We start from the raw sequence: 25,606 nt of genomic DNA, 5'->3' as shown, positions 1-25,606 counted from the left end.
ACGCGCTTCATTCGGCTGCGCTGCTGTATGGGACTCACTCGGGAAAAATATCTCTGAAGAACTGTGGTTTTGATTGTAAGGCAAAGATAACCTTGCTCAGCTTCCCGAAGAATCCAACGTTACATGTACGTGAACAGTAGATGCGGTTTATTTTTCCAGGGCAGAAACAGAGTTTTGCAAGTGTGTTTCTTGACGAACGTTTTATAAACAAGGCCCAGTTCGACGCTGGATTTGCACATCGTTTAATACTGAAAGATGAAGCGGTCCCAGCTATAAAAGATCCCGGTCATGATTCAGAACTGTAGATGGTAAAAGTCTGTTTTGTTGGCAATCGGCGTGAGTTCTCATAAATCTTTAGCTCCGCCCACAGCGCGCCTCCAAGATCTCGGCTGTTTTCGGAGAGAATCGTAAAGCTGTATCTTTCTTTTGTAAATATGATGAAACCATAGACTGTAAAAAAATATGGCCGCAGTATCCGTGACGTGACCCGTAGGTTTCTAAAGAGCGTTTTTGCCTATAGTGGGCGGGAGTCGGCCGTTGCCATCTTGGAATCGCGTCACCACGCGTCACTCCCAGATAATCAGAAATGGGCAAAAAGGCAGGACGTGGTTGGAGCTGGTTGCTGAAACCACATCCACCTAGCACGACAGTGGTGACAGCAGCGGCAATCCCCCTGTCACTCAAGTGACCACGCCCTTAATTATGCTGAACTTTAAGGCTTAATATAACTTAAACGGATGAGTTATAAAAAAAATCATCCCCCTCACAGTTTACATGAAGGGCAGAACTAGCTATATTGACCAAAAGCACTTTTTGTACCAGGCTGTAAACATACTTTTTTCCGCTGTAAAGTTGGGCATTTTAACATGGGAAGTCAATGGGATTGACTCTCTTTTGCAGCCAGTCTCTAGCGGCCAGTCGATGAATTGCAGTTTAAGTCACTTCCGTGTTGGTTTCAATAGAGAGAGCGGGAGGTTGCCGCTTGGATAAAACGAAAGACTTTTTGGCTATATAAAGGATGCAGTATACCCTATAGGTTTCAAGATTAACATGAGATTGTGTAAAACTGTGTCTATTATGCCCCCTTCAAAGTAATTCTGAAGGATTTGGGTAAAAAATGCTAAAATTATAACCATGCTATCTTTAAATCCATAGAAATAAAAACAGGCTGTCACATTTGCATCTGCTCCTGCACAGAAATCCCTGCAGATTATAAAGGTAAACATACTCCTTAATTGTCTGCTCACAAAAGCAATCAAATACACGGCCAGTGGGTGAAAAGAGAGAACACTAGAGGAAGAAAGTACCGAAATAAGAATGCTCTCATGTCTCTGCGCAAGAGGCTATAAAAAACTTAAAGCTTCATTAACCACAGGCACATCATGACCTGTCCAAAATAGAGAGTGCCCTGCCATTAACCCATTAACGTTTTTATGGCAGGCAGCGTTTGAATGGGAACATATCCTCCTTTCACTGAGCTATAAAAGGAGCAACATATAGACTAAAGCTTTTTCTACAGCCATCTGCCATTGAGTTGAATGTTTGCAAATGCTAGAAATTATGCTGTGTATTTGCTTTTTGAACAGTGGGGTTGGGATTCAAAATGCACAATGGATATGATTAATATAGGCGTTATTTTATGTCCAAGTATCTAATTGTTCTTATGCTATCAACATCTCACTTTGCTGTTGTCAACTAAGTTACTAATACAACACCCCCATGTAACTGAGCAATAGTTTGTCCCAATAGCATATGACCTCTATCACATGACTGCATTGCCTTCACTAACAGACGTTTTGAAAAACAAGCTGGTAAGTGGACTCTAATCTTCTTTAATAATATTTCATATTATGTTATTACACCAAATGCCATGTGTCAGACCAAATATAAGATGAGAATGTCAGCTATGCTACCAGTCAACTATGTTATTCAGCAGTGCCTGCTATGTTAGTCACAGACATGAACTAGTGTAATTTGTTATATTTAAGCCTGTTTGTGTTGTAGTTTATATGTAACTACACTTGTCGTAGTTTAACTGAGTATAACTTGCATTACTGTTCAAAGTCAGGTCTGTTAGATTTGTGAAATATTATTGAAATTAACAGAAAATCTTTTCCATTTAAATATATTTTAAATTGAAATTTATTTCTGTGATCAAACTGAATTTTCAGCATCATTACTTCAGTCTCCAGTGTCACATAATCTTTCAGAAATCATTCTAATATGCTGATTTGCAGCTCCAAAAATAAATTAGAAATGAGATTTATAGAAAGTACAATCAACAGCAGTCTTTTGTCATTATAAATGCCTTTATTGTCACTTTGATGAATTAAATGCCTTCTTGTTGAATTAATTTCAAAACCAAAAGTCGTACTGACCCCTAATTTTAAACAGTATCTCCACATTATAGCATCGTTATACAACTGTGTACAGAAATAATCAACACTCAGTGTTTTCTACAGATGTCAACAGCAGAAAAACAGCGAAGATACAGGGCTCGACGGGATGCTGATCCCTCAAGAAGGGCACAATATTTAGAAAAGCAAAGAGAGGCCTGGTACAGACTAATAAGACACGGAAAGGTGAAACCAATCGCAGAGTTAAGCGAAAGAGAGAAACAAAGCAAAAGAGACGAATGGAGAAAAGCACAACAGAGAAGACGGCAAAGAAAGCGAATGCTAGAAAACACGATTACTCCTACAGAATTAAGGTAGAAAGCGTCTTTTAAGATGCTGTTTATATACTTTGATGTGTTATAAAAAATATAAATTCATATAATTAATATTAGAATGGCCGATTGAATTATTCATTAGAGCTTTTTAAATGTGATTTACTACCCTGATAGACTACTAAGTTTGGAGCCTCCTGTAAGTGTGTGTAATTGTACTGCATCAGTCTGGCGGATTAAACCATCGCATCCCATATCCTCCTGACTACCTGAGATTTTAGTATTTTTTCATGTCATTACATTGAGTATAAGAACAAAATTGAAAAATACAATTTTTGAAAAATTATATTTTAGTCATATGTTATGCTATGTCCTCTGTAGAGGACACCAGGATTTAAAAAAAAAAAAAAATTTTTTAAAAATAAAAAGACATGAATAGACATAAAAAGGCAAAACAGTCACAAATCAATTTTTAGTTTTTCATTCCAAACTTTATATAAAGATGATTCTCAACTATTTTTTTTAAAAAAACTATTTAAAAAAATGATTTGATAAACCATTTTTTTTTTTTTTACATAATGTGTGTAAAATGGCCATAAACAGGTTTTCCCATCATAAAAAAAATGCATCTATAAACTGTGAATAATTTTCATATTAATGTGTTTCTGGGGCAACATGTAATGAACAAATAAGTGTAATAATGGGAGTAATAATTTTCATGATTATGCAAGATTTTCATAATAATATCTAATATTTCAAAGCTATATTGAAATATAATTTCTTTCCCTTCACTTGTGTTTCCCAAAGTCCTGGTGTCCTCTACAGTGTCCTGTTTCAAAACAGAAGCTTATATTTTAATTTCAAACACAATAACATTTTCATGAGATGTTGTTTTATGAGAAACAATGATAATTATTCAGATTTACAAAAAAAATTATCATATTTCCATAAGGGTGTTAAATTTGATCTCTAAATTAATGTCAGCCATTTTTAAAAACCAAGGAGAGGGAGTGGCCATGGTGAAATTTCCAAACATTTGGTATCTCTGAAAAGCCCGGAATGTGTGCTCTGTACAGGACAAAACTCCATAGCTTTTAGTCAGTTGGATATAGACACACGCGGGGGCGCGCACATCCGCCCCAAGAGGTCCTGATGCGCGGACACGTGTAAGCCTCAGTCTCTGTGCGCAAGGATCCGTAGAGGAAAGTCTGTGGACAGGTACTTCGCTAAAGGCTAAACTGATTCATTCAAGGCCTTTAGTGTTTTTCACTCTGTAGGCTGACTGGCACTGATACCCTGCTGTCATTGCGATCTCACTCAGGAAGCCGTTTAAAGTTTATTCGATAAAGAAGATTTAACGTTAGTTTTAGTTTGGTTATCATTCGAGCAAAGTAAGTTACTCGGATCCGCATTTTTTTCTCTGTTCATCTGGGTAAGTCGTGTTTTTACTTTTTTTTTAATTTATAATATTTTTTTTAAGTAACGTTACTGTTGTCGTTGCTTTATTGTAACGTTAGTTGTGTTAATGTAACGTTAGCGGATTGGTAACGTTAAATCCTTTCCGTTATCTCGTCTTTCCAATTAAGCGAAATGTTACGTTAACCTAAAGAAGATTTTATTTTATTATAGTTTAGTTTAAGTTTGGAGGTTAAATTCTATCCTTATAGACAATAGGGTAAAATTAGCCTGCATGCTAAAGCTGTATTGTGTCACATATGGAACAAAAGCAACAGGTGACTGAAGGCTTCAACTAAATTACACGTCCAACGAAAACAACCAACACATTTAACGTAATAGTATAATAATTATTACGTCATAACGATTCGTAAAGATTAACAGAAAAAATAATCAGTTAATAGTTTATAATAATTCTATTATTAGGCGCTAAAATACTATTGTAGCTAACCTGTTAGCTTGCTAGCTCAAAAGGCTGTTTTGGATGTCTGGTCAGTGTTTGTTGTTGTATACTATAATTGATTTTTCTGGGCTTTTCATGTGCACCTGAATCTGTCTAGCATGAATTTGAAAGAATAAGAGAGAAAACTGAAAGAAAGGAGATATGCCCTAACAAGCTGTTAGCTCCTGAGTGAAGTATGAACAACAAATCACTGTAGCATCTTCAGATTTCTTCCTCACATCATCAGGATGGAAATAGTCTGAAACCGGTTCCTCCAGCCAAAGGAAAACAAATGTCTTTCAGTGTCAAGATGACAAAGGACAATTAATCGAATTAAGCGTAATTAACCTTTTAAATGAACACTTGCCATTGGTTTAATTAATTCCTAGTAACAGCACTAATCTATTCACCAGGTTTATTTATCTGTCTGTCTGTCTTGGTTATTGTTTGTTGTTCTATAAATGAATTGTACTTGGGGATCTTTGTTTCTCAGGAGTCGAATGGCCTCTGTTGTTACAGTGAAGACAGAGAAACGTCCTTCCCATGACTCTGAAGATGGCGACACAGTGGCTAAGAAGGCCAGGTATGAAAACAGCAGATGTTCGTGTCTTGCTTTGCTGCCAGCACATTCCCAGGGCGAGCCAAATATTCTTCATTGAAGTCAGCTCCTGTTTGCTGACCTGTTCTGATGAACATGTGATTTTTCAAAGACCTGTACGTCCTGATAAGAATGACTTCACCAAATAGTTTTTTTCCTATTCTTTGATAAAAACAAATAGTCCACCCGAAAATTTACACACCCTCATGTTGTTCCAACCCTGTATGACCTTCTTTCTTTCTGCAAAACACAAAAGAAGATATTTTGAAGAAAGTTGGTAACCAAACAGTTTCGGTTGCCATTGATTTTCCATTGTAGTTTTTGTGCGTACATTGGAAGTCAATGGGGTGAAACCGTTTTGTTACCAACATTACTCAAAATGTTTTTTTTTTGTGTTTAGCAGAAGAGCACAAAAGAAGATAGCTTATTTTGTGTTCCCTTTAACACACAGAGAATTGGTTGAGATGGATTTTGAACAAAATGCTTGCTTTTAAACACGTTTTAAATAAACCAATGGTTTTAATTGTGTATATAAATGTCCAGAAGTTTAGTAACAGTTTGCAAAAATCACCAACACCATAGAGAATAATTTGAAAATGGCTCAAGTTGATGATTTTCTGATAGTTAAACGTTACGTTTGTTTAAAAAGTTTTAGATCAGATTTTTCAAGTCAGTTTAAGCCATGCTTTTGCGTGCAGCTCTGTAGCATAGTTCCGTCCATATGCGTGTTTCCTCTGACCTGATTACATTTCCTCTTTCTCGGTTGACTAAAGGAAGTTGTTGCCCAGCCTGAAGACCAAGCGTGCCCCTGAGCTGGTGCTGGTGATCGGCACGGGGGTGAGTTCAGCCGTAGCTCCTCAGGTGCCCGCGCTGCGCTCCTGGAAGGGTCTGATCCAGGCGCTGCTAGATGCTGCCAATGACTTTGATTTGCTCGAGGAGGAAGAGAGCCGCCGCTTCCAGAAAAGTCTGCAAGAGGACAAGAACCTGGTGCATGTTGCTCATGACCTTATTCAGAAACTCTCACCAGTAAGCTCGTTTTTTTTCCCTCTTTCTCATTTTCATTTTCTTACCACTATATAAATTTGCCAGTAGTACATTTTCACATTTACAAGCATGCATTTGGCAAATGAAACTTATGTTGCATTCAATGTGTCCACTTGAATCAATTTATGAATCAAAAGTATTTGAATAGATTTGATTTTAAGTTCTACTGATTTATTTATAAGATGAAAAGCCTGTAAATTAGTATATTATTATAATCTTATTACAAGGTTAAAACACCAGTGGAATTTTTTTCTAAAAAAAAAAAAAAAAAAAAAAAACGTAAGGAAGTTTTTATATTTAATGACATAATTATGATTCTACTCCAGTTTTTTTGTTGAAACATTAACATCTAAACTGTGGCTTTCATAACTTGTTTTCATAACAGATTTTATTTAACAGGTTAAGTAAAAAATATAATGAATATATGTGACCCTGGACCACAAAACCAGTCATAAATTTGACAAAACTGAGATTTATACATCATATGCAAGCTCAATAAATAAGCTTTCTATTGATGTATGGTTTGTTAGGATAGGACAATATTTGACTGAGATACATCTATTTGAAATCAGAAATCTGAGGATGCAAAAAAATCAAAAAGACTGAGAAAATCACCTTTAAAGTTGTCCAAATTAGGTTCTTAACAATGCATATTACAAATCAGAAATTACATTTTGATATGTTTACAGTAGGAATTTTACAAAAAATCTTCATGGAACATGAACTTTACTTAATTCCTTAATGATTTTTGGCATAAAAGAAAAATCAAAAATTTTGACCCATGCAATGTATTTTTGGCTATTGCTACAAATATATCCCAGCGACTTAAGACTGGTTTTGTGGTCCAGGGTCACATATAATATAGTGCATATATTTATCAACATGCTCCAAAACCCTCCTTATATTTTTCTAGTTATCTATTGAGATATGAACAGTGAATGATTCTTCATGAGTTTATGACTCCTTGAAACACTGATTGAGCAACATTTCAGTATGTTTCACTGTTTTTTTTTTCAACATAGATATTCATGTTTGTTATTGTTTATTTTGTGCAACAATCAGTATTAAAGAGGAAGAGTCGAGCCAGTTCACGAGCCACTTAAATTATGTAACTGCATTGCAACAACCTGTTATGTCACATTTAAGAGTGTCAAAGTGACAGTATATTTGTAATAATAGTGAAAAAGTAACATTTCCTGAATGATACGAATATTATTTTTGCCACATATACAGTTGAAGTCAAAAGTTTATATACAACTTGCAGAATCTGCAAAACGTTAATTATTTTAACCAAATTAAGAGGGATCATGCAAAACGCATGTTATGTTTTATTTAGTACTGACCTGAATAAGATATTTCACATAAAATAAGTTTGCATATAGTCCACAGGAGAAAATAATACTTGAATTTATAAAAATGACCCTGTTCAAAAGTTTACATACACTTGATTCTTAATACTGAGTTGTTACCTGAATGATCCACAGCTGTTTTTTGTTGTTGTTGTTGTTGTTGTTGTTGTTGTTTCACTGATGCTTTAGAAGGAAAAAATATGCATTAAGAGCCAGGGGTGTATACTTTTGAATGGAATGAGGATATGTAAATGTTTCTTTTTTTTACCTAAATATCATATTTTTTTCATTTAGTACTGCCCTTCAGAAGCTACAGAAGATACTTGCAGAAGACAAAATAAGTTAAATTTACCCTGATCCTAATGCACTGTGTTTTCTTTTGGAGCTCTCAACGCTCTCATCAGTAAGCGTTTGAACCTTCTGTAATAGTTGCATATGAGTCCCTTAGTTGTCCTCAGTGTGAAAAGGGTGTTGGAAAGGGTTCAAATACACAAAAATGCTGGGAAACCAAATAATTTGTGGGACCTGAAGGATTTTTCAGAAGAACAGCAGGCAGTTTATCTGTTCAGGACAAACAAGGGACTCATGAACAACTATCACTAAACAAAAAACACAGCTGTGGATCATTCAGGTAACAACACAGTATTAAGAATCAAGTGTTGTAAACTTTTGCGTCATTTTTATAAATTCAACTTATTATTTTCTCTTGTGGACTAAATGTAAACGTCTTTTAATGTGATCTTATTCAGGTCAGTACTGAAAAAAAAAACATGAATTTTGTATGAGCCATCTTATTTTTGGTCAAATAATTAACATTTTGCAGATTCTGCAAGGTATATGTAAACTTTGGACTTCAACTGTAGAAGTATTTGCTAAAAAAGCGTTGTTCCAATTTCTGTGGTGGGTTTGGTGAAAAAGTTTGCATGGCAAGGACAAATCTTCCCTAATAAGCGTGGATCTTGAGTACAATGCCAGGCGATGCATGGACTGGGGAAGAGCACAACTATGAGTTTGTCCACTTCTCTCCAGCCAAAATGCGGTGTAGAACCACGTGCCGTCTGTGTTGTTTTTGCCACCCAGTCAAAACAACGCTGTGATTTATCCCTGTTTTTCATTGTCAGGCCCCAGTATCATTTGCATCCAAACCCACCAATGTCACTAGAGGATTTAGATGGCATTAGGCCTGTGAAAGGGAGTTAGGTAATGAATTTCAGCTCCAGTGCTGGGGTTTCATTGCCTGGAATGGTTGTAGCTGAGCAGTTCACATCAAAACAAAACAACTGTCCTAGAAAAACATCAGCCTGCTGTCTGTCTCCATCCCAGTAAATTGCCTAGCTCAGACTGTTTGTTATCGTTAGTGTGAGCTCTTTCAGTGATTTAACCTACTTCTGTGAGTGTTGAGCATCACATGAGCAGAGCAGACCCTGGTGGTGCAAAAAAATGAGGCTAATCTGAACTTCACACCTCCAGAACAACATGCCACGACTAGACGCTAGTCCATTTGGCTTCAGGACAACGTATTTCTTTAGTTATGCATTCTTTGCAATGTTTACAGCAAGTCAGTGGATGATAGTCAAAATAAATGTTCACATTTGCACTTTGACATGCTTGGGCATGAAGCTTTTTTTGATTTAGGCATCAGCTATTGAGCTACTATGTTGATAAGCACAAAAACCTGTATCTTTTCAAGAATGATTCTGAATTGCCCAATGCTGTTATTTTTCATCGAGTACCCAAATCAGGGCTTTGGATTTTACACAGATAAAATCAAGACTGTATGGGATAAACATATAGTCTTTAAAAACTGCATGTATTGTATAAAGGTAGATCATATGTAATTTTTTGTCTGCAGTGAATGGGTGCCATCAGAATGAGAATCCAAACAGCTGATAAAAACCACAATGATCTGCAACTTATCAACACTCCAATCCATCAAATAACATCTTGCTGCATGTTTATAAGAAGCATTTTTTTTCTTAGCTGTTCCATTCTGACGGCACCCATTCACTACAGAGGGTCCATTGATGAGCAAGTGATGTAATGCTAAATTTCTCCAAATCCTTTCTGATGATGAAACAAACTCATATATATCTTGGATGGCCTAAGAATGAGTACAAGTTTAGTAAATTTAAATTTTTGAGCAAACTATTCCTTTAAGGAGCTATTTGCTCCTTTAAGAAAAGAGAACAGCAACCAAAATATTTATTTTAAGTCCAACATAACAATACGTTTATTTAAAAAAATTAAAACACAGCTTTCATGAGCATAGTCTCATTTTATTTTCTCAACGCAGCAAATTATATAATAAATTACTCCTCACATTTATGATTTTTCTAATAGTGATATTAGTAAAAATGTGCATTTTAGTATTTTTTGGTCTCAAATCGACTGTTTTAGGAGCAGTCTGGAGCCCTGCAAATGTGGTTTAAATGGTTCGATAACAAAAAAAAGTTTAGACCCCATTTACGTGATTTTAATGCTGACTGCATACAATTAGATGTCGAGACGGAGGTTAATACCAGGTGTAAACATTTGAAAGACATTTACACCTCTGAGATCAGAGGCATTAGTTCACCTCAGGTGTGCTAGTAATTAGCCTCTTCCTGAGAAAGTGGATTTTGAAAGCTATTCATAGCAGCACCTCTCTCTCTCTCTCTCTCTCTCTCTCTCTCTCTCTCTCTCTCTCTCTCTCTCTCTCTCTCTCTCTCTCTCTCCTTCTCTTTCTCTCTCTGGTTTTCCATGTGCCTCTGCCAGGCTCAGAGAATGAATTCAGCTCAGTGTAATGAGCTTGAGTCTGACCAGGGCAAGGGCACTGCTGTCAGAACTCCTCTATTCTCAGCGCTCTCTTCCCAATCTTCCACATTTTCTAATTGTCTACAAATATAGCCTGAATATTTGACTGAAGTTCTAACTTTTATGAGATTCTTATTATCAGGGTTGAAGTTTGCATAGGTGAACACCACCACAGAAAAAGTTAAAATCAGTATAATTGCCTACAGTTTCAGCCTAGGTACATGAATTAAGTACTTAATTTTCTTTGATGTGTTATTAGAGCACATTTCAGTGCCCTCAAAGAAGATTTTTTTTTTCCCCTCTAGAAGCCTTCTGTGGTTCACTTGTCTTACACTGCATTCCCAAAAGAGTTATTTGAATACTCCTGAAGCTGATTTGTTTTTCCATATATCTCAGATTTCATTTTTTTCCCTCTCTGTAGCGGACGGGAAATGTACGCTCCACCTTTTTTAAAGACTGCCTCTATGAGGTGTTTGATGACCTGGAGTGTAAGATGGAGAACGCTGGGAAGCATCTCCTCCGCTCCGTGCTGCAGTTAATGGAGAGCGGTGCTCTGGTCCTCACCACCAACTTTGACAATCTGCTAGAGATCTATGCTGCCCACCAAGGAACCAAACTGGAGTCTCTCGATCTCACAGATGAGAAGAAGGTATCATCTGTGTTTTGTAAAAACATGTTTCTATATAGCAGCAGTGTTTTAAATCTGAATAGTGAAGGAGGTCTAGATTTGGATTCGGTCAATGCTGGAATGTGTCAGTGAAAGAAGACTGTTTTTAATCTAAATGTCGTTTCTGAAGCAACAGTATTAGTTAAAAGGGCATCCAAGATATAGGTGACTTTGTTTCTTTAGTAGAACACAAATGAAGATTTTTAACTCAAACCGTTGCAGTCTGTCAGTCATATAATGGCAGTCAATGGGATCCATCGCTTTGAGAGTCAAAAAAAACATACACGGACAAAACCCAAGTTAAACCCTGTGGCTCGTAACGATACATTAATGTCTTAATACATGAAACAATCGGCCTGTGCAAGAAACTGAACCGTATTTATAGAATTTTTTTACCTCTAACAATGTCCAACTGTCCTGAGCGCGTTCACAACAGCTAGTGCGTGATGAAGAGCAAGCGACCATAACTTCAGACGATCTGACTCAAAAGTTGGGAGTCTGAAAAGTCAACACTCCCTGGTGAGTTTGCGCAAGCAAATGTAATCCCTTAGTGTTTAATCGGTTGCACGTTGACGTGTTCAGGACTGTTGGACATTGTGGTGGATCAGAGGTAAAATAATTATATAAATACTGTTCAGTTTCTTGCACAGACCGATTGTTTTGTGTGTTAAGACATCAATGTATCGACACGAGCCGCAGGGTTTAATTTGGTTTTGTTTGTGTATGTTTTTTTTTGACTGGGTCACATTGACTCATACAACGGTTTGAGTTCTTCGTTTGTGTTCTACTGAAGAAACAAATCACCTACATCTTGGATGTCCTGGGAGGGAGCAATAAAACATAAAATTTTTGGGTGAACTATCCCTTTAAACTCTTGTAAAAATCATAATAAAATACTAAATTGTATAAATCAGCTTGTGAAAATCATATTATTATTTATTGTTATTATTATTATTATTTTGTTGTTTGAATCCTCCTGTAGTTTTGATGTAATTTTGACTGTATATAAATTATATAAAGTATAATGAAATCACAAATAATTAATTGTATATAATATAAAATGTTATAATGTATTTATTTGATACAAAATACAGCAAGATTTTGAAATATTTTGCTATTTAAAATGGTTTTCTATTTGAATATATTTAAAAATGTAATTTATTCCTGTCATTTCAAAGCTGAATTTTCAGCATCATAATTCCAGTCACATGATCCTTCAGAAATCATTCTAATATTCTAATTTGCTGCTCAAAAACATTTATTATAATGTCAAAAACAGCTAAAAGATTTTTTCAGGTTTCTTTGAGTAGAAAGTTCAGAAGAACAGCATTTATCTGAAATAAATCTTCTGCAGCATTATAGTTGACACTTTTGAACAATTTAAAGCATCCTTGCTAAATAAAACAATTAATTTCTATAATTCCTATGAATATTATTGTGTTTAATCTTACAGCTTTTTATTTTCATGCTGATCTTTGGATCTTTCTATTCATCAAAGAATCCTGAAAAATGTTACTATAAGCAAATCAGAACATTAGAATGATTTCTTAAGGATCATGTGACACTAAAGACTGGAGTAATGATGCTGAAAATGTTTTAGTTTTGATCCCAGGAATAAATTACATTTTAAAATATATTTAAATAGAACACAATAGAATAATTTGACAATATTACTGCTTTTGCTGTATTGTGGATCAAATAAATGAATGCAGGCTTAGTGAGCAGAAGAGACTTTAAAAAAACTAAAATTTAGCTATTTAAAAAAGTTTGACTGGTAGTTTTATATATATATATATATATATATATATATATATATATATATATAATTTTATTTATTTTTTATTTATTTTAAATTTAAAACATCCTGATAATATAAATAAAAGTAACTGGGAGCTTAGAGACCATCAGCAATGTGACGTCATATAGTGCATTATTTAGTCTATGATCGAACTGCATTGTTTATGTCCGATTCCCCTTGAAATTAAATCAGTCACTGATAAATAACTGATAAGAAATCTGGAAAAAAGAGACCATGAGGATTTGTGCAAAAATACCCATCATCAGATGATCAGTTGCTTTAAGCTTAAACTAAAAACAATGTTTGCTTTGAATAAAACTGTGAAATGCTGTTCCTCAGATGCTCAGTGCATCGGGTTCATCTCTGTTTGCTTTTGGCCATAAATTTCCTTCAGGACAAAGCAGTGAAAGCTTCAGCTATAGGCCATAAAATCAGCCTTATGGTCTCCGGCCAAGCGTCACATAGTGCATTAGTGCATGCAAGCTCTACAGCAGCTCACCTGAAGGACCCTCTGAAACACTAGTGACTGCATGTTCAGTTCCCTGTGTCTTTATTCATCAGGCCATGTGTGGTTTTCCATAGAGTGGCCTTTAGGCAGGGTGTTTATGCACCTTTTCCATCAGATGCCTCTTGATTAGAACCCGCAGTCATTAAAAGCAGCTGGACGCTCCTAGTGGGAGCCGGATTGGGAGCAGTGGAGTATGAAATGGCACTGTGTGCTTGTGTGTGCAGGTTCTGGAGTGGGCTCAGGAGAAGAGAAGACTGAGTGTACTCCATATTCACGGTGTTTACACCAACCCCAGCGGCATCGTACTGCATCCTGCTGGCTACCAGAACGTTCTAAGGAACACGGAAGTCATGGTGAGTGAATGTTTTCTTCTCTCAGGAGAAAATAAAGTCACATCACTGGAACGCTGATAATTCACTGGGGTGGAGGACACTGAACCAAAGCATTCTGGCCTGAAGAGATACTCCCTTTTGTGTCAGTTTTTATTGCTCACTCTCCAGTCCTTGAAATAATTTACCCAAATACAAACTGTTATGACAGCATTATCAGCATATGGAGTTTATATGACGCTGATAAAAGCAGCATAACATAGTTACGTTGGCTTGAGAAAACAAGCTTTCATAAAATTGAAGATTAAAAATCATAAAAATCCCATAGATTTACATTGACAGAATGTTCAAATGAGCCAACACTATTCAAACTGTCAAAAATCAAACTTGAACTCCCAGAGTACCTTGACAATAAATGAAGCTTCCCTTCTATGTTCTATTTCTGATCAGTTCAAACTTCCATTATATCTAATATTTCTAATCTATTTAACTATTAATCTATTTAGCCAAGACTAGCAACTAGAATCTTGTTAGCAACTTGATAATCATGCTAGAAACATGCTAACAACTTGCCAGTCAGGTTAGAAACGTGCTAGCAACTTGCTCAAATAATAAAATGTTGAATAATTTAATATACATAATATACAATATGCACACAATTTAATTACAATAGAGCTATTTCTATTTTTTGTTATTTCTATATTTGTATTATTATTATTAGTATTAGTAGTAGTAAAATGATAGTAATAAAAAAAAAGTTAAATAATAATAATAAAATGTTAGGTAATTTAAAATGTTTTTCTGAATTAATCTTTTGTTATTTTAAGTGAAATATTACAATAGTAATATTTCTTTTCATGTTATTTATGTATTTTTATTTAAAACATGTAAGTAGTAGTAGTTGTAGTAAAATGTGACCCTGGACCACAAAACCAGTCATAAGGTTAAATTTTACAAAACTGAGATGTATACATCATACGAAAGCTCAATAAATAAGCTTTCTATTGATATATAGTTTGTTAGGATAGGACAATATTTGGCCGAGATACATCTATTTGAATATCTGAAATCTGAGGGTGCAAAAAAATCAAAATACTGAGAAAATCACCTTTAAAGTTGTCCAAATTAAGTTCTTAACAATGCATATTACTAATCAAAAATTACATTTTGATATATTTACAGTAGGAATTTTACAAAAAATCTTCATGGAACATGATCTTTACTGAATTTCCTAATGATTTTTGGCATAAAAGAAAAATCAATAATTTTGACCCATACAATGTTTTTTTTGGCTATTGCTACAAATATTAACCCAGCGACTTAAGACTGGTTTTGTGGTCCAGGGTCACAAATACTTTTTTTTTTAAATATATATATATAGATAGACGAGTAGACTCAAATGTGTTCATAGTGTAAGAAAATCATTGTCATATTGACCCGAATATAAGACGACCCCCCTTTTTCAAGATGTACCTTTTGGAAGAAGGCTTTTTAAATTATTTTCTTATTGCGTATTTTTCCTTTTTTAGTTTTTGTTTTAAAAGTATGGTAAATACTGGTAAAATGTAAAAAAAAAAAAATATATATATCTTTTAAGCTTTTTAAATTTCTAAGAAGTAGGATAAGACTAAGTTACCAATCAAATGAAATCAGTATTAACAAAATTAATTTGTACTACAGAGGTGGCACAGAAGAACACAACAGTGGCTTGTAGGTGTATTTTCATATGTTTAATGAGGCTCAGAGGTAGCCTAGAATCTAGACGCGCCCCTAGCGGCAGCAAATTACATTTGCTTCCAAGGGCAGACTAGTTACTCTCCGTTCACTTGAGATTTCTAAAAATCCAAAATCGACCGGGCCAATCACGAGTCGGTGGGCGGGTTTAACATAAAGACGACTGACGTGCGACCATAAGTTCTGTCAGACATTCTCTGGTTCTGTGAATTATGTGTGAGAAATAGAGCGATGGCTCTATTGAGGATGAATGGATGAATAATACGTTGTTTATATTTATTGAGTTTAAACGTGAAAATGTCTAGTATTATTGTATTAGTGTACTGTGATTAAAGAGGATCACAATGCTGAAAAAGCATGTTTGGATTTTAAATCAAAATAACGGATAAATGTTGTGTTTGTGGTAAAGAGCCACGGATCAGTTACGGACGCTGTGTGAAAGCAAAATGAGTCCATGCTGCTTTTGCACCGCATACATAACGCACACGGACTGCAGACGCACTGTAGACGGAGTTTGTGTGAAACAGGCGTCAGACATTCTCTGGTTCCGTGAATTACGCGTGAGAGATAGAGCGATGGCTGCCACTAGCGAACAAATTTCTTTCGAATCGACTTTGTCCACCACTCTGAAAGACTTGAAGTTAAGCTTTTCCACAACACACATGCAAGGAACTCGCTTTTCCGTCGCTCTGACTACGTAGTACGTCACCTTCTTCGTTGCTCTGATTGGTTGTAGCGCTATCCTATTGCGTGGAGAGGGAGTTTGAAAGACAACCGTTTATCCCACCCCTCTGGTTGAGCTCTGTCTATGGAGAGTGCCCAGACCCTACATTTATGTGGGTCTGGCTTGTCAGGCTAGCTCAGAGGTGGCATGAGTGCAAATTCATAAATTCATGTTGAGATTAGTGTAATATAAAATTTTAAATACAGAAATATTAAATGATTTAAATAACTGAAAAGATACTTTAAAAATGAAACTAAATCTGCCCGTAGGTGACAGCAAGAGACAGTAATGATTTAATTACTGAATCATATTGATTTAATTCGTTCGAACAGGTGATTCAATCAGGAATAAAGCAAGTCACTGTCTTTATGAATGGGAAATTGAATCATTTCACTAGATTTAAAATCTCACGTTTATTCGTAAATGAAACACTGCTGTGTTTGAAAGAAGATGCACGGTGGCTCAGTTGTGACTTGTTTCAGACTGTTTTTGACAACGAAATAGAGCAAAATCAGGCAATAGTGTTATAGTCAGAAAATGTAAGTCACTCAATAATAACTTCTTGTTTATTGAACTGTTGTATTAAATCAAAATTTCATTTACAAACTCCCTTAAAAATTATTAGAAACTGTCATTCATCTTAAGCGATCTTAAGTTCCATTATAATCATCAAAGCTCTCTACGTTGCACAATCAATCTCTTATTTACACTATGTCTACACTTTGCTTATGAAAGGATTTGGCAGATATGTCTGATACATTACTCAAGGTTGCAAAAAGCAGTCAGTTGCACATGGTGCTCCTAAATATTTTTTCATAGTCGCATGTCAGTCAGTTATTACACTGTTGCATGTTTTTACAGAGGGAGATCCAGAAACTCTATGAAACAAAGTCTTTTGTATTCCTGGGCTGTGGGAGAACAGTGGACGACACCACCTTCCAGGCACTGTTTCTAGAGGCGGTCAAACACAAGTCCGACCTGGAGCATTTCATGCTGGTGCGGCGAGAGGACGTGGGCGAATTCAAGAAGCTCAGAGACAACATGCTGGACAAGGGCATTAAGGTCATCTCCTACGGCAACGAATACGCCGACCTGCCGGAATACTTCGAACGACTGGCCAATGAGATTTGCAACAGGGAAGTGGACCGGGATGTGGTGACCAATGGTTGGGGTAAGTTGATTTCACTTTATAGACACATTACATTAGGGGTGTGACGAGACACGAGACTGGATTCACTGGCGATCTTTTAACTAGGAATGCACCAAAATGAAAATTCTTGGCCGAAGCCGAACAAAATTACACACTGGGCCGAAGGCCGATTACCGAACACGGTTTTTCATGTATTTTCCCCCATGTATTCTGCCAATTTTTTACTATTGCATACATTAAATAGCCAAAATATGCTTTAAAAAAAATCAGTTACAAAACAATTTAAAAATATTTACTTAACACTGAACATTTTTAACACTCTAGTAGACATTATAGCCTACCAACAAAGCACAATTTAACTTAAAATTAATCAGTTACTAAAATAATATTCGTTGGCCATTTTTAAGAGCCCCTTCTTGAATCAGGCATGTGTTTTAAATGTACAAATAAATGCAGCCTTGCTGAGTAAAGGAGAATGTTATAATGCATGTATTAATAGAGCTGTTGTAATGATTATCATTATTATTGTCTTACTTTTTTATTTTATTTTGCAGAACAACAGTAAAATTACAAAGCTAACATTTATGAATGTTGACTTTTATTTTGGCGGAAACCCACAAGAAGACCCCTCAGTACTACTTTTTGCTGACAGCAGCAGATTTATGAATGATTCCCATCACGCAGATTTTCCTCGCACTTTGGACTTTGAACCCTGGCTAACAAGCTCATGCAGCGCTCTCAGAATAAATACAATTTATGCATGTATTAGACATAACATAACATTCTGTAGTTTGTTTACTAATGGTTTAAGCCCATTTGGTGATTTCAGTCATCATACAGTAACCAGCAACAACCAGCCCTTTCTCATCTCCTGAAGACATGCGATGCGGTACTAAACAGTCTCTCACTGTCGGTGCTTGGAATGATTTTTGAGTCTTTCTCTGACAGTTTTAAATGCTTCCACACTGCCCACATTGCTGCATTAGTGCTCACCTCTATTTGATCGTCATTGTTTGGTCTAATTTATTAGGCCTTTTCGCTTATTCGGTTATAATTTTGGTTGCCAAACATTTGGTGCATCCCTACTTTTAACGATTAATCGTGCAGCTCTATTTAAACACTGTAAAATGTTTTGCTCGCCACGAGATCTCGTCACATCCCCACATTACATACAATCAATGTTTTATTTTTTTCACTGACTCGTTTGCTGGATTGATTCAGGATCTCCCATCTCACAAGGCGAAGAAAGCCAAAATGGCTTTACGACCCAGAAAAACCTCCTGCAAGGTTAGGACAGCTTCTGTGTTGCCACCTCATCCAGCTTGCATGCTAAAGGCGGTTTGGGCATTTGACCAAAGCATGACGACGCATTTTTGTCCTTTTCCCGTCTTTCTTTCAGTGCATGCTTCTAGAACCATAGAACCATGAATGCAGCACAAGAGCTTCTGTTGTTGTCTTATACTCGCCTTCCCACTGTCCTCTGCACCCGTGGCTTCCCGTGATGAAATCAGCTGATGCGCACTGTTGTAACGAGATCTTCATTGTGGCTCTTCCTCTCTCCCTGTCCAGACTACCACTCGTGACACAAGTGGCAGTCTGGGAATGTTTCTACAGTTCCGTCGCCCCCTTCCGCTCGGATCTGGTATGACTAGATCTTCACGCACAACAGACTCATTTCTCATACTTAAGCCGAGCGCCGCCAGTACTGGTTCGCTCCACACGGAAAAGGCGTCAGTAAAATCACCACCAAGCAAACTGTGACCTCCTGCAACTCGGAAAATATTTATGTGTGTGAGGGAGAATTTTTTTAAGTGAAGCGTGGACCAAAAATGATGTTTTAAGGCCAGTCTGATCTTAAACACGAGCTGTCAAATACCAAAACAGTTGAACAGGCGAGATTTAGCAATGCAGTCTCACTTCCTATTTCAGTTTTTACATTAGTCATTGCACCAGCAATATTTAAATCATTGTGTGAACCACACAAAACTATCAAGAAATATCCATGTCATATTTCAGACCTAAATAAGAATGTGTGTGTGTGTGTATATACAGTACAGACCAAAATTTTTGGTCTGTACTGTATATTTTTCTGTTTATTAAAGTTTTTACTCTACATTTGTGCAGTTTTCAGTGGGTTAGTGATATTTTTTAAAATATATATAAATTAATAAATATTTTTTTTAAATGGGTTTTTATACAAAAACTGCTTTTTTATGTAAAATTCACTTTATAAAAGACCCACATTTCTAACTTTAATTCATGGGGATAACATGGATAGTTTCACATGGTTTAGTGTAAGATTTTTGCCCATCTTTCGGAAAATCCAGTTTTAAAATAAAAAAAAATAACTTTTACCAGTAGGTAGCTGCAGAGCTCCACTATTTGCTATTTGACCACCTGAAAGATATTTTTTCACAAGTTTTTTCAGTTGACTTCATATCTACAGTACAGACCAAAAGTTTGGACACACCTTCTGAGAATATATATATATAATCAATCAATTTTAGGACTATTAGCTGCCCAATTTCAAATTTTAATTATTGTAATGTGAAAAATCCTTCATTTCTGTAATTTTTTTAAATATTTGTACTATTTTCCATAGTGCAGTACAGTCGTATGTTTAATGACAGCATTTGCAGTACTGAATAATGAATTAAAATATTGATTTTAATAAAATGTAGTTTTCGTTACTTTTACTGTACATTACTAGTTTTTATGTTTTTTTTAAAGATGGCTTTTCTGCTCACCAAGCCTGCATTTGTTTGATCCAAAGTACAGCAAAATCTGTAAAATTCTGAAATATTTTTACTATTTAAAATAATTACTTTCTATTTGAATATATTTTAAAATGTATTTTATTTATGCGATTTCAAAGCTGAATTTTTAGCATAGTCACATGATCCTTCAGAAACCATTCTAATATTCTGATTTGCTCAAAAACATTTATTATTATTATTATTATGATGATTAAAAACAGCTTTCAGGTGTCTTTGGTGAATAGAAAGTTCAGAAGAACAGCATTTATCTGAAATAAAAATCTTTTGTAACATTATAAATGTCATTTTGGATCAATTTAAAGCATCCTTGCTAAATAAAAGTATTAATTTACATAATTTCTTTTCCCGAAAAATTATACTGACTACAAGCTTTTGAACTTCTGTTTATTTCAGATAAATGCTGATCTTGCGATCTTTCTATTCATCAAAGGATCTGAAAGGAAATGTACTCAACTGTTTGAAATATTGATAATAATAATTAATATTTCTTCAAAAGCAAATCAGCATGTAAGAATGATTTTTGAAGAATTGTGTGACACTGAAGACTGGAGTAATGATGCTAAAAATTTAGCTTTAATCACAGGAATAAATTACATTGCAAAATATATTCAACTAGAAAGCTGTTATTTTAAATAGTACAAATATTTCATAAAAAATATATTTTAAATGCAAACAAACACATTTTCTGAATTGCAAGATATAAATTCTGAGATAAAAACTAAGAAAAGTCTGAAATGTTCGATATAATCTCGCAAATGCAAGAAAAAAAATCCAGAATTGCAATTACCGTTTTTATTTTTTATTCTGTGGCAGAAACAAGCTTTCAAACACATTACAAAAAGTGAGCTGTAAACTCAAAAAGTCAGATTTGTTTGAAAAATGTTGCAACTATCTTTTTTTTTTTTCTTTCTTTCCTTAATTCTGTTGTGGAAAAAAAGCTTCCATATACAGCATACACACACACACATTGTTGTTGGTTGAAATATGACTCCGGACATTCTTTTATTACTAAATCAATCCTGTAAAGAGGAAATGCAATAAACGATTGGTCAGGGTGACTTGAGGTGTGAATCAAAATTCATGTGATTTCTCAGGCTGTACTTAGAAGCATCTCAGCTTCCTTGAATCTACTTGAACGCGTCATGAGACTGAGGATAATGGTGTAATGCCATCATTCTTCTCAAGCCACACAACTTTCAACACATTTTATTGCACTTTGACAGTTAGTCCCCATTTATAGTCATTAATGCTTGGTCAGTAATGCTCGAAAGAAGATATGTGAACAGTTGTTTATAAACCTTTTGTATTTGAACTCCAGTGGTCCACTGTTTTATCATCTCTGTCCACAAATGTCTTTTAGGTATTTATATGCTATTTTAAAATAAAGCATCTGTTTGGTACCAAATGTGTTGTTGTCGTAATTGAAAAGAAATAAATGCAGTGAATGTGTTTTCAAGGATTACATCTACACTACCAGTCAAAAGTTTTTAACCCGTAAGATTTTAATGTTTCTAAAAAAGTCTCTTCTGCTCACCAAGCCAAGCATTTATTTGATTCAAAATACAGTAAAGTTTTGAAATATTTTTACTATTTAAAATAACAGTTTTCTGTTTGAATATATATTAAAATGTAATTTATTCCTTTGATTTCAAATCTGAATTTTCAGCATCATTACTCTAGTCTTCAGTGTCACATGATCCTTCAGAAATCATTCTAATATTCGGATTTGCTGCTCCAAAACATTTATTATTATGTTGAAAACAGCTGAATAGATTCTTTCATGTTTCTTTGATGAATATAAAGTTCAGAAGAACAGCATTTATCTGAAATAGAAATCGGTTGTACCATTATAAATGTACAGTCGTGGCCAAAAGTTTTGACAAAAAGTTTTGACAAAATTTGCTGCTAAACTGCTTTTAGATCTTTGTTTCAGTTGTTTCTGTGATGTACTGAAATATAATTACAAGCACTTCATACGTTTCAAAGGCTTTCATCGACAATTACATGACATTTATGCAAAGAGTCAGTATTTGCAGTGTTGGCCCATCTTTCTCAGGACCTCTGCAATTCGACTGGGCATGCTCTCAATCAACTTCTGGGCCAAATCCTGACTGATAGCAACCCATTCTTTCATAATCACTTCTTGGAGTTTGTCAGAATTAGTGGGTTTTTGTTTGTCCACCCGCCTCTTGAGGATTGACCACAAGTTCTCAATGGGATTAAGATCTGGGGAGTTTCCAGGCCATGGACCCATAATGTCAACGTTTTGGTCCCCGAGCCACTTAGTTATCACTTTTGCCTTATGGCACGGTGCTCCATCGTGCTGGAAAATGCATTGTTCTTCACCAAACTGTTGTTGGATTGTTGGAAGAAGTTGCTGTTGGAGGGTGTTTTGGTACATTCTTTATTCATGGCTGTGTTTTTGGGCAAAATTGTGAGTGTGCCCACTCCCTTGGATGAGAAGCAACCCCACACATGAATGGTCTCAGGATGCTTTACTGTTGGCATGACACAGGACTGATGGTAGCGTTCACCTTTTCTTCTCCGGACAAGCCTTTTTCCAGATGCCCCAAACAATCGGAAAGAGGCTTCATCGGAGGGTATGACTTTGCCCCAGTCCTCAGCAGTCCATTCGACATAATTTTTGCAGAAGATCAATCTGTCCCTGATGTTTTTTTTTTTTGGAGAGAAGTGACTTCTTTGCTGCCCTTCTTGACACCAGGCCATCTTCCAAAAGTCTTGGCCTCACTGTGCGTGCAGATGCGCTCACACCTGCCTGCTGCCATTCCTGAGCAAGCTCTGCACTGGTGGCACTCCGATCCCGCAGCTGAATCCTCTTTAGGAGACGATCCTGGCGCTTGCTGGACTTTCTTGGACGCCCTGAAGCCTTCTTAACAAGAATTGAACCTCTTTCCTTGAAGTTCTTGATGATCCTATAAATTGTTGATTTAGGTGCAATCGTAGTAGCCACAATATCCTTGCCTGTGAAGCCATTTTTATGCAACGCAATGATGACTGCACGCGTTTCTTTGCAGGTCACCATGGTTAACAATGGAAGAACAATGATTTCAAGCATCACCCTCCTTTTAACATGTCAAGTCTGCCATTCTAACCCAATCAGCCTGACATAATGATCTCCAGCCTTGTGCTCGTCAACATTCTCACCTGAGTTAACAAGACGATTACTGAAATGATCTCAGCAGGTCCTTTAATGACAGCAATGAAATGCAGTGGAAAGTTTTTTTTCGGGATTAAGTTAATTTTCATGGCCAAGAAGGACTATGCAATTCATCTGATCACTCTTCATAACATTCTGGAGTATATGCAAATTGCTATTAGAAAAACTTAAGCAGCAACTTTTCCAATTTCCAATATTTATGTAATTCTCAAAACTTTTGGCCACGACTGTACATTGATTTAAAGCATCCTTGCTAAATAAATTATTTGTATTATTAAATGTTTTATTTTCTAAAATTACTCAACTGTTTTAAATATAATAAAAGACTAATAATAAATGTTTCTTAAAAGTGAATCAGCATATTACAATGATTTCTGAAGGATCATGTGACTAGAGTATTGATGCCGGAAATTCAGCTTTGAAATCACAGGAATAAATTACATTTTAAAATATATTCAAATAGAAAAGTAATTTTAAATAGTAAAAATATTAAACTATTTTACTGTTTTTGCTGTTACTTCAGATCAAATAAATGCAGGTTTGGTGAGCAGAAGAGATTTTTCTTGACCTTATTTTTCACGTGTGTGCAAGAGCCATTTGTAACTTGAATGTGCACGACTTCTGGTGTTATCTGCTTTCAGTTACTTTAGCTGTACAAAACAGCTTGTTATGCTTCTTGATATTGCAAACTGCTATTTGTTATATTATGTTAATTCATTATAATAATCATAAACACACTGGTTTGTAGAAAATAGTTACTGTTTACTGCAATTATTCTGGTTTTTACAGTGGCTAATGAAGGAAAACAGCTTTACAAAACAAGGTGGATCAAGCAACATCTACATACTAAACCAAACAGTATTACATTGCATCAGAACTTTTATGTGAAAATGTATGCTGTCATAAACACCCAGTCAGTGAATCAACTGTTATCTCAGTAAACACCCTTCTGGATTTGGTGAGTAAACGGATACATTATACTATTGCAGACGGAACGAGAATGGGAGGCTTTATTTTTGTAAATAGGCGTATTGTGTGCTTTGTATGGTAATAATGTTCAAACCGGTTAATGAGACATGAGGTAGTCTGACAGCATTGTGTTCAACTGTCCACCAACGTCTGCCTACATGTGTGATGAAGGAGGCGTTGCTTTGGAGAGAGATTTGCAGGTAGGGTGAGATCTATATGCTAATTAATAACTCACGAGTTTGTAATACTTTTTGAGCGATTCATAACAAGAACCAGCCTATAAAAGTCATGCTTTTAGAGAACCAGACTATGAAAGAGGTATGTTTGGTATTGCAATGCAATAGACATAAGTATGTGTATTGTTTCTGTGAAAAAATTACAGAATGTGAATTCTGTGGAAGCCTATTTCCACATGGAAATGAACGGATGGAATTGCGAATTTTATCAGTTTTTGACCTCTTTAATCACAATTTTTAATTTATGTCTCACTTTTTTCACTATTGAGAATATAAACTCAGGATATAACCTGTGAAAAGAAAAGCCTAATTTGTGATATAAACTGGAAGAAAATAAGCCAGAATTGTTGAGATAAATGTTTTTCTTGAATTTATGGCCCGGTTTCATAGACAGGGCAAACGTGCTTTAGAAAAAAACATTACTGGTGTGCATCCTGAGACTAAATAAAGGCACTGATATATTTCCAAATCAGTGCAGGTTTCTTTCTGTTGAAAAAGCTCAGACTTACATTTGATGTTTCTCTGCCTAACCCCAGGGCATCCAAGATGTAGGTGACTTTGTTTCTTCAGTAGAACACAAACGAAGATTTTTAACTCAAACCGTTGCAGTCTGCCAGTCATATAATGGCAGTCAATGGTATCCACGGCTTTTAGAGTCAAAACATACACAGACAAAACAAAATTAAACTCTGCGGCTTGCAATGATACATTGAGTTGTTAAGACACCAAACGATAGGTCTGTGCTTTTTTTTTTTTTTTTACCTCTTGATTCACTATGTCTAACTGTCCTGAGTGCGTTCACAAAATTATTTACACCGTGCATAGCGGCTAGCCGGCTACTCAAAATTGTAATTACTTGTGCCTATCCTGATTCTTGCAACTGATTAAAAACTAAAAGATTACGTTTCCTTGCCCAAACTCTTCCGGGAGTGTAGACTTTTCACCAAGCGGCAACCTGCCGCTCTTTCTATTGAAACCAATACGGTGACTTAAACTACAATTTATCCACTGTCCGCTAGAGACTGGCTCCAAAAGGGAGTCTATCCCATGGACGCCCCATGTTAAAATGCCCCCAAAAAATTTACAGGCCAGTACAAAAAGTGTTTTTGGTCCATATAGCTAATTTTGCCCTTCCTGTCAACTGTGAGGGGGTTAATTTTTTCTTATAACTCATCCATTTAAAGTGA

At 35.6% G+C, this 25,606-nt stretch overlaps 1 protein-coding gene across 4 annotated transcripts; it reads left to right on the top strand.

The window, feature by feature from the left end:
• Positions 1-2,447: 2,447 nt before the first annotated feature.
• Positions 2,448-21,435, top strand: LOC141345844 (protein FAM118B-like). 4 transcript variants are annotated; one of them, XM_073850763.1, is made up of 8 exons: positions 2,448-2,710; positions 5,059-5,148; positions 5,937-6,189; positions 10,771-10,998; positions 13,547-13,675; positions 16,971-17,280; positions 18,481-18,546; positions 18,829-21,435. In XM_073850763.1, exons 1-8 carry the CDS (start codon positions 2,463-2,465, stop codon positions 18,840-18,842), a joined length of 1,338 nt encoding a protein of 445 aa, XP_073706864.1. In that variant the 5' UTR covers positions 2,448-2,462; the 3' UTR covers positions 18,843-21,435. The 4 variants fall into 4 exon arrangements, with proteins under 4 accessions (XP_073706864.1, XP_073706863.1, XP_073706866.1 ...); XM_073850762.1 differs by having other exon boundaries at positions 18,659-21,435; XM_073850765.1 differs by lacking the exon at positions 2,448-2,710 and adding an exon at positions 3,724-3,886 and having other exon boundaries at positions 18,659-21,435.
• The last annotated feature ends 4,171 nt before the right edge of the window (positions 21,436-25,606 follow it).

This window comes from Garra rufa, chromosome 11, assembly GCF_049309525.1.
Source record: "Garra rufa chromosome 11, GarRuf1.0, whole genome shotgun sequence".
NCBI lineage: Eukaryota > Metazoa > Chordata > Actinopteri > Cypriniformes > Cyprinidae > Garra > Garra rufa.
Note: the sequence above shows the minus strand (reverse complement) of the source record. Positions and strands in the feature narration are given on the sequence as shown.

Coding starts and splice junctions, on each gene's coding strand:
- LOC141345844 (XM_073850762.1), top strand. CDS start 2,463: ATGTCAACAGCAGAAAAACAGCGAAGATACAGGGCTCGACGGGATGCT. Junction 6,190..10,770: donor TTATTCAGAAACTCTCACCA/GTAAGCTCGTTT, acceptor CCCTCTCTGTAG/CGGACGGGAAATGTACGCTC. Junction 10,999..13,546: donor ATCTCACAGATGAGAAGAAG/GTATCATCTGTG, acceptor TTGTGTGTGCAG/GTTCTGGAGTGGGCTCAGGA.